Consider the following 9,660-nt stretch of genomic DNA (forward strand, 5'->3'; position numbering starts at 1 on the left):
TCTTTCTTTCTTTCTTTCTTTCTTTCTTTCTTTCTTTCTTTCTTTCTTTTTCTGTTTGTCTGTCTTTTTCTTTCTCTTCTTTTTTTGAGAGAAAGAGACAGATAGAACTCCAGTGGGGGAGAGGGACAGAGGGGGAGAGAGAGAATGAGAATCCCAAGCAGGTTCCATGCTCAGCACGGAGCCCAACATGGGGCTCGATCCCATGACCCTGGGATCATGACCTGAGCCAAAATCAAGAGTCAGATGTCCAACCAACTGAGCCACCCAGGTGCCCCTGTCAATCTGCTTGCTTGCTTTTCTTTTTCTTGCTTTCTTGCTTGCTTTCTTGTCATTTATTTACTTACTTATTTTGATAGAGTGAGTGAGCGTGAGCAGGGGAGGGGCAGAAAGAGAGGGAGACTGAGAATCCCATCTCTGCACCGTCAGCACAGAGCCTGACATGGGGCTCAAACCCACAAACCGGGAGAAATCAAGAGTCAGATGCTCAGCTAACCGAGCCACCCAGGTGCCCCAATCGGTAAACTTTTTTTTAAAGAAGAGTAGAGCAAAGTATCAAAGAATGGTCAGGTTTATGGGGAGTCTGGGTCTATGCCCTAGCTAATCCCTCAGTTACACCCCACCTCCACCCCGGGTTATTTCGCTACTCGAGTGCTTTCTCTGTCATTCCATTTAGTCCTCACAGTGACTCGACAGGGTGGCTCTTGCCAACCGTGCTTTTTATGGGGCCCAGAGGAATCAAGTGGCAGAGGTGCTGTTGGAACTTAGGCCTTATCTCTCCATGCTGTGTCCTCCCACACACCAGTTTGTAGGCAGCATGCAGCCCTGGAGAAGTGGACCCCTGAGCCTCCCTGTGGCCCCAGCCAGGCGGCTGGTGTCCCAGTGCTGATCTCGAGCTATCAGGGCCGCTGGTTTGGGGAGTAAGAGAACGTGTGAACAACAGCTCATCCAGGATGGATGTGCCGGGAGGTCAGCCTCCTGGGGAAGAAGGTCTTACGCCTCCTTCCGGTCCCAGCCCCAGCCCTCTGCTCCCCTGCGGCTTCAGGCCACGGAGAGCTGCCGACTTTGCTCCACGTCTCCATATTGCCTGGCTCATTTTAAAGCGAGCCTAGGGGCGCCTGGGTGGCTCAGTAGGTTAAGCGTCCGACTCTTGGTTTCGGCTCAGGTCATGATCTCACGGTGTGTGAGTTCGAGCCCCACATCGGGCTCTGTACTGACAATGTGGAGTCTGCTTGGGATTCTCTCTCTCCCTCTCTTTCTGCCCCTTGCTTTCTCTGTCTCTCCCAAAATAAAACTTAAAAAAAAAAAAAACAAAAAAAAAAAACTTAAGCCTGGATTTTTTTTTCTTTTCTGCCTCAGAAACCCCAGAAAAGCAAGCATTCTTGAGTGTTCTAGTGCACTTTAGAAAAATCAGGGTGACATATGTTGTTGGGGCCTTGAGTGCAAGCAGAAAGGGGCCCTGGGCAGGATGTTGCTGTTCCCCCCGTGAGCTCGGCTGCTCGGTACCCAAAATAAGCTTCAGGTACAAACACTGCTGTCTCTTCTTCCACAGCCGCACTGCCACATGCAGCCAGCTACGGCTGAAGGAACGTGGCAGGGAGGGTGGGGAGCAGGGAGACTGATGCATAAGAAATAGCCCAAATAATTGGCAAAACAGGATCTATAAATCAGTGATGGCTTGGGAGAAGCTGTGCGGCCATTTTGTGCACTCTTGTATTTAGAGAATTTTTCAAGATGTGAAAATTTTTTCTAAAATTCTGTGTGATCTCTATTTGGGGAAAGCAGAGAATTATATGCATGTAGGGGGAAAACATCTGGAGAGATGAAAATAAATCCTCTGAAATGTTAGGAAATAAATCCTCTGAAATGTTAGTGGGTTGGTAGTTGTGGGTGGTGTGAGATAATCACTGATTTTAACTTTTTTTTTTTTTTCTGTATTTGCCGTTTCTCGCAATGATCAGCCCTTGCTCTTACGGTCAGGAAAATACCCATGTGATTAAGAGAAATGTCTGCAAAGACAGTTACCTCCGTGGGCTCCCCAGGTGGAGAACGCAGGCTCTGTAACGCAGGAGGGAGGAGTCAGCAGCCATGACGGTTGCAGCGCATTGTGCCCACCAGAGGGCGCCAGGTGCACACGGCACAAAGCCTGTAGCATCCCTAAGATGTCCTCTCTGGGCACGCGGCAGGTGGTGGGAGTGCAGGCGAGGGTTGGAGGCCCCAGGGCCAGCCTGTGGCCTCGCAGGTTAAAACCACCTCACAAAAAAACTAAGAGGTTTCCCAGCCCCCCTCCCCCACAGCTCACTGCAGCACTGACAGACCGCCTGGCCACAAAACTACCCTGTTCCAGGTATTTTTAGTAATTGGTCCATCTGGCTCCGCATCTCACGTGTCTGAAAACAGCTTCTGTCATTTTGCTTTTCCCTCAGATGCTTCTGACGAGCAGAATTCACAGTCCTCAATGGAAAACTCGATGAACAGTTCAGAGAAAGTAGAACGGCAGCCATCTGGAGACGCGGGTCTAGCTGCAGAGGCGTCCGCAATCTCTCAGGTACCTCGATCGAGGCCTCAGAGGGGCAGCCAGATCGGCCGGGAGCCCGTTGGGGTGTCGGGGGTACGTTGAAAGGCGTTTTTGTTATTTTGTTTTTTTGTTTTCTCCTTGGAAGAGCAGAACTTTCCTGTATTCATTGAGCAGGATTCGTGAGCATCCTGTGATCCGCCCTGGGCACCCTGGGTGTCTTGCAGAAAGAGACACGTGGGCCCAGTCCTCGGGGAACAGGGTGTGTAGAAGGAGGAAGCATCCTATAACCCAGCCTTAGCCTTATCACTTTGTTTACTCGGGTCCACAAAGGCCCTGCCTGCTCTCGTGACCCAAAGTTAGCTTCCTTGAGAGCTGGGACGGTAAGTCTGCAGAATCCTAAATGCCAGATGAATCATCCTTTAGCATTTTGCAACTGACCACACCCCCTCCCCCACCTTGCTTGGACCCCGATCTGGGTCATCGCCGTTTGTGCGCATCTGGTGTGAATCAGACAGTGCAGAAGCAGGTGGCCGGTGGATAGGAGCAAACATCCTGGGTTCAAATCTGCCAACTCCTTCACTTAGCATGACTGAGCCTCATTGTCTGCAGCTGCCAAAATGGAGTCACAGGACTGTCTTGGGACCAGGGCGCAGATGAGATGAGAGAATGTGGGTTAACACACTCATTGTGACACTGGACACAGGAATGCCTCGGAAGCCACCGTTGTGATTTTTCACAGTCAGCCCACTGTGCTCACCTAAGATGAGTTGGGGACTCAGGGGTGTCAAAACGCCAACGAATAAAACTATTTTCCAGGACCTTGGGAGACACTGACAAGGAGCAGTAGCCAAAAGACTGGAAGAGGCAGGGTGTGCGGGACATGGTCTGCACTTTGCAGAGCCTTAAGCCAGGCTGTCCCCCCAAGAGGAAGTGCCCCTTTGGATCTGCAGCCCCCTCCTCCTACAGAATACTCCTCCAGAGTGTTCTGCCCAGAAACAGAGGGAGTGTTGATAGAAGATGTGTTTGCAGTGGCAGGAAATCAGCCACAACCTAAGTTTGTCAAAGGGGACTGGTTAAATTAATCCTGGGGTCACGGATAGAACAGACTGGTATATAGCTGTTAAAAAGAGTGTGGTTGACCCAGGTACAGACCGTCAATAAAGAAGTACCCTCACAACATGAAATGAGAAAAGCAAGACACAGAACCTCAGGCATAGCATGAGCCCATTTGATTAAAAATAAAAATCAAAGCCCCGTGTACAGTTTGTAGAACCAGGATGTCAGCTGGGATCTCCTGGCCTCCTGAACTCAGTGGAGGAAAGACCAGCTTGAAACTTTGATCCATACCCTGGGGGGCATCTCGTGCTCCCCTCCCCTGCAGATGTCTGAATGGTACAGGGGTCTCCTGTTCTAACATGCCCCCCCCACCTCCACTCCCGTTTCCAGGGGATCCAGACCTGAAACGGGGCCTCGTCTGCTGTTGTCACGCACACACAGACAGACGCTCGCTCACAGAGCTCCGAGGCTTGTGAGCAAGGTGCAGAATGCATCACAGCTAAGCAAAACAACTTGACGTTGAAATGTGGCCATTCCTGTGTCAAAAACAAAAACAAACAAAAAACCCTCCCTTCCTCCCCCATGAGGAAGACTTACTCGGCTCTTCTGCTGGCTCAACTGTCCTGAATTCGTGGCTCCTCTTTCACTCCCTCCCTCTTCCCTCTCTCCTTCTCTCCTGTGCCCTGTACAGCAGCTCACCTCCCTCCAGGCTTCCCTCCCAAACTCACATGCTGCCCCCGCACCCAGGTGCTCTGCAGAACCAAAGACCTTCTCCCGAGCGGGACCCACGATCCTCGGAAGGCACAGTACCTGCTTTCTGCTGTTCTGTCTTTATCGGGCGTTTATCGCTTTCATAATGAGAACAAGGGAGAACACAGATGGAGGGGTTCTTTCTGCCTCCCTGCGACACCTGCTGTCAGGGTCTGCCACAGGAAACTCAAACCCACAGTCTCCTGGCTGGCTCAGTCAGTCGAGTGTCCGACTTCGGCTCAGGTCATGATCTCGCAGTTTACAGGTTTGAGCCCCACGTTGGGCTCTGTGCTGTCAGCATGGAACCTGCTTTGGATCCTCTGTCCCCCTCTCTCTGCCCCTCCCCTGCTTGTGCACTCTTTCTCAAAAAGAAATACTAAAAAAAAAAAAAAAAAGATGGGGTGCCTGGGTGGCTCAATCGTTTAAGTGTCCAGCTTGGCTCAGGTCATGATCTCACGGTTCATGGGTTCCAGCCCCACATCAGATTCTGTGCTGACCGTTCAGAGCCTGGAGCCTACTTTGGGTTCAGTGTCTCCCTCTCTCTCTGCCCCTCCCCTGCTCATGCTCTGTCTCTCTCAAAAATAAACATTAAAAAAAATTTTTTTTAAAGAAACTCCTACACAGCCTGCATCAAGGTCTAGGACCTCTATGGAACATTTGTTTTGGGCACCTGCTGTGGGCCAGGCTCTCGACCAGATACTAGAGACCCAGGGTGAGCCAGAGACGGGATCCCTCCTGCCCTCTTGGGGCTCACGATGGGGCCGGGGAGGAAGACACAGCCGGAATACAGCAGGCACAGGAGGAATACAAGGTCCCAACACGTGCTTCAGGAGAACCAGAACAAGGAGGCCTGACAGTGGAGGGTCCTTCGGGCTGGTATAGGCAGAGAAAGGGGCTTTGAGTGGGAATTTGAAGGATGGGAAAATAGGGCAGGCTTTCTGGGCAGAGAAACCAAAGGTGCCTGGGCCTGGAGACAGGAACGAGCCTGAGGAACAAAAGGGGGGCCAGGGGAGCCGGGGCCTAGCAGACAAGGAAGAGCACGGTGAGGCGAGGCACAGAGGTAGGCCTGGGCTGGCCGCTGGGCCCTCTCAGCCTGGTAAGGAGTTGGGATTTTGCTCTGAAGTCAGTGGGAAAGCGTCGGCAGGTTTTATGTTCTGTGTGTGATTTCTATTTTGGGATTGGTTAGACGTTGGCGAAGGCTGCACAGGGAGATCTCGGAACAGGATGCTGCTTTCTCTGGGCAGGTGATGGTGGTGAGGCAATGGATGGGGCAGCAGGCAGCGGGGAGAGGTGGGCAGGCCCAGGGGTATTTGGAGATGGAGTTGGTGATACTTGCTAGTACGTGGGGGGTATGGGCACAGGGCGAGCAAACGAGGCCTCCTGCCTACCGTCAACTTTATCCCGGGCAGGTGTGGTATCCTGGACGGACACGGGGGTGCATTCGAGGCGGATAAGGTCAACAGCTGGTCTCGGGTGATGGGCCAGGTTGGCGATGCCTGAATGGGAAAGTCAGGGTGGGAGAGTGAGTGCTGAGCCTTTTTTGGGTCATGGGATCTAGGAGTTCGGTCACAACTGTGGGCCTTTTCCCCAGAAAAACGCACAAGTGCATTCAACAAACGCTGAGTGTGTGCCCAGGCCAGGCACCTGTGCGGAGCTCTGGAGGAGCCATTGTCCATATGGCAAGGTTGGACCAGGCCTTCTTTGAGCTTGGAGAGGTGCCCTTGGGACTTGTGTACAAATGATTACCGTAGCGATTAATTACAGATTGGAGGGCTGATAATGGGGAAACCCTCCCCCGGCCTGTGTGGTGAAGGGGACAGAGAAGCTTTAGAGGCCCAGGGGGCAGTGTGGTAACGGTCGTGGGTGACGGTATGCTTGAAGACCCACAGGGAAGCCACCGTGGCAGGGATGGGGGACCCAGGTGACGCGGGGCTTGGTGAGCACAGAGCACAGGGCCAGAACCTCAGGCTGGAACCACAGGGGGTGGGCCTCAGTTTCCTCCTGGGCTGATCTTCTACCTCACGGCTGGCCGAAACTGCCCCCCTGGCCGTTAACCTCTGTTCTCCCTTCTTCTTCCCCAAGGATTTGGAAGGAGTCCCACCCTCTAAGAAGCTGAAACTGGAGGCCTCGCAACAGAACTCTGAAGAGATGTAGACACTACGTTCAGTCCTGCTGTCCACGTTCCACGGGAGAGCCATCTGCAGGCTGAATTCTAGAACAACTTCCCCCGAGCGATTCCTCTCGGGTGCAGACAGAACTACTAACTTTCCAAGTTTACCAAGTGCAAATCCAAGAAAACCCAGAACAGCGTAACTTCTCAGACACTGAAGAACTTTCTGCTGTGAAGCAAAACACTTGAGTCTCGAAGGGACCGTCCTTGGGAAGGCGGAGTCGACAGCACTCAGGAGGGTCTGCACACTGTCTCTGAAGCCAAGATTACATTTGTGTTGCTGCTGTATTGTTTCGTTCCCCTCTCCGCCACCCCCCACTTCTCTATTTAACGATATAAGCTATATTTGAGGGTGGTGCCGATCAGGAAATCGGTTTTCGTCGGGGCATTTCACTGTTCAGCCGATTCCTTCCGCTTTCTTTTTTTGTGCCTTGTGCCCTTGAGGTGACCTCTGGCATGTTTTCCCGGTTGTTTTGCATCTCCCTTTGCAAAGTGCGCTCGGTTTTGTCCAGGCAGCCGGTGCCACCGTCCTCAACATCTCTCCCCTCCCTGACCCGGGACTTCAGCTGGAGCGGAGCAGGCAGGGAGGAGGGGAAACTGAGGCCTTGGAAGAGCAGGACCTCCTTGGCCACCTGATTTGCAGGTGCGGAGGGAGGGCGTTGAGCACGCCCTGGGCCCTGGGGCCTGGGTCCGAGGTCCGAGGAGTCTCGATGTCGTCGGGGCACTGTCCCCGAGGGCGGGCCACTGGATGTGCTCTCACTTCCTCGGGGCATCTGAGGCCGGTGTTTCCAAGCCCACCGTGGCCCAGACGGATACACGGAACCCTTAGATTGTTCTGGCACTTCCACCCTCTATCCCCACCATAACCGCTTTCTCCCACACCTCCGAAGACGACATGGCTTCTGTGGCTGACTGCAGGATTGTCTCCTTAGGACGATGAAAGGGCTGAGGAGGCTGGGAGCAGATGGCAAGAAGAGCTGGTGCTGAACTTTCTCTCCTAGCGTGTTGCCTGGATTTCAAATCCACAGTAACCTGCTGCCCTCCGCCTCCCCGGCTCCTCTGGGTTCTCCCCCCATGCCCCCCAGGGGGGGGAGGGGAGATGACAAAGCGTTCCTGACTCTTCAGAGCCAACAACAGTCCATCGCCTCTCGCTCCCAGGATGCGCTGATGGTCCCCACTGGGGAGCAGACCCTGATGATTGGGCCTCAAAGGCCAGAAACAAGGCACCGGGGAGCAGAAAGCTCTACACTCCTCCAGAAAGGGGTGATTGAGCCCCCATCCCCTGGCCTCCGTCCTGTGCCTGTGCCAGGACAGCTTCCTCTCACTCAAACGGCGATGCCCCCCGTGGACAAACCGCCTGATCGTTTGGTTCTGAGGCCTGGTTTGCTCTTAATTCCTAGATGGACTCCTCGGACCTTAACCCTTTTCCTGAGCTTTCTTTACTGCACTGGAGTTCAACTTCCTTTGAGTTGTGTGAGGGGGTGGGAGGGTTGAGGGGGGGTTATTTTGTTGTTGTTTTGTGGTTTTTTTGTTTTCGTTTTTGTTTTGCTGATTGGTGCATATATTCAGGTACCACCTTTGACGTGTGGATCTCTCTCCTGACCACCATGGGAAGTGTCTGCCAGATTCCAGTTTCTAAGTTTCTGAGGGTGAGGCTCTTACTTTTTTTTTAAGGGAGCCAATCTATTTCCTGCACTTCAAGAAGAATCAAAATGTTCCTGAATTTCAAATACCTCATGCAAAAATGTCTCCTGAAATAAGGGAAAAACAAAACAAAACAAAACAAAAAAACACACAACAAACTTTGAGAATCTTAATGTTGAAGTTCGCAATGCCGAAAGGTTTCTGTCTTAAAAAAAAAAAATCCTTCTCAATTTTGCCCCTCAGGCAGTCAGTTCTGTGGAGAACTGTGTTCTGCGTTACCTCTCAACATCTCTCAAGGCGGCTTTACCTCCAGATCCTCTAGAGCTACAGTAACTTTTTTTCTTTGCGGCAAGACTCCATTTTGATGAAAGGTGAATTTGGAGATTTATCTCCTTTCTTTTTTGGGAAATGAGAGGTTAGGAGCAAGACAGCCGAAGGAGACCCACACACGCATCCACAGGAACGGCGAGTCGGCCGGGGTCCCCTGGGCGCCTTCCGGTTGCGGTGCCCTCTCTGGACGGGCAAGGGGAGTCAACGCGGTTGAGGACGGAGACCACATCCACGACACCGAGGCTGTCATTAGTTTTTCTCTGAAGTGCCTGATGAAGGTAGGAAGGGGCCCGTGGCCGGGGACCCACCCGGCCCCGCCGCGGCCACGCCAGGCAAAGCGCCCGTGGCCCCGCACGCATCGCTGGCCGGGAAGGCCTCCCGCACGGCATCGTTAGACTGCAAAAATCCACACGTGCTTCCTTCCCCGACGCGGTCCGCTCCTCGGAGCCACTGTCGCCCACCCACCCTGCGCCCCTCGCCCTCCTCCCACCACAGAATCTAAGACCTTTCAGCCGACCGAGCCAGGGGCGGGGGTCCTCAGCAGATGCCTTCCGCGGACACCAGGCCCTGTGGCCTAAAGGGCTCCCAGGGCAACCTTACTCCCCGCCACACACGAAGTCGGGGAGGCTTCGGCTACACATTCCACAAAGTGCTGGCACTTTTACACCCAGAACCTGGAGGGCAGTTGACCGATCTATAGGGTGGTGACCTCTCATTACAAACGATGTCATGGTTTGGAATGTTCATTATCGCCAAGGACCTGGTTAGAGGTATAAAGACCTTTTTTCACCGTTACCTAATTTTTTTTTCCTCTTACGTTTTTTTTTTCTTTCTTTTTGGCGTGTTGTACAGCAGTATAATTTTTCACTTATTTATTCCATCAGTAGATATGGTTTGTACAATGTACAATGGTTCCATTTCAGAAAATAAAAAAAAAATTCAAATCATGAACACCATGTGGCTTTCTAGCATCGTAATAAAGGGTAAAATCTGTTGGATGGCGAGAGGGCCCCTCGCCAGCTGCTCTGGCCTCTCGTGCATGACCGTGTGACCCTGACTTTGTGCAGGGCACTAAGCTCCTTGCACGCAGGGACTGTTGCCTCCCAGGGTCACGTTAGCTGCCACCGTTAAGCACCAGCTGAACACTGGACACAGGGGTGACAGACCTCCTCGCTGAGGCGAGGACACAGAAACA

The 9,660-nt window shown here is 52.8% G+C and overlaps 1 protein-coding gene across 1 annotated transcript in view; it reads left to right on the top strand.

Annotated features, from left to right (window-relative positions):
* BCL7A (BAF chromatin remodeling complex subunit BCL7A) overlaps positions 1-9,416 on the top strand; it is a gene marked incomplete at its 5' end in the record, with an annotated part of 34,751 nt that extends 25,335 nt beyond the window's left edge. The window contains 2 exons of the mRNA XM_040443470.1: positions 2,424-2,608; positions 6,404-9,416. Of these exons, the coding sequence (XP_040299404.1) occupies positions 2,424-2,608; positions 6,404-6,475 (257 nt within the window). The remainder of the gene's footprint in view (positions 1-2,423; positions 2,609-6,403) is intronic.
* Between the last annotated feature and the right edge of the window lie 244 nt (positions 9,417-9,660).

The sequence above is a fragment of the Herpailurus yagouaroundi genome, unplaced genomic scaffold (assembly GCF_014898765.1).
Source record: "Herpailurus yagouaroundi ecotype Mexico unplaced genomic scaffold, PumYag 191, whole genome shotgun sequence".
In the NCBI taxonomy this organism is placed as follows: Eukaryota; Metazoa; Chordata; class Mammalia; order Carnivora; family Felidae; genus Herpailurus; species Herpailurus yagouaroundi.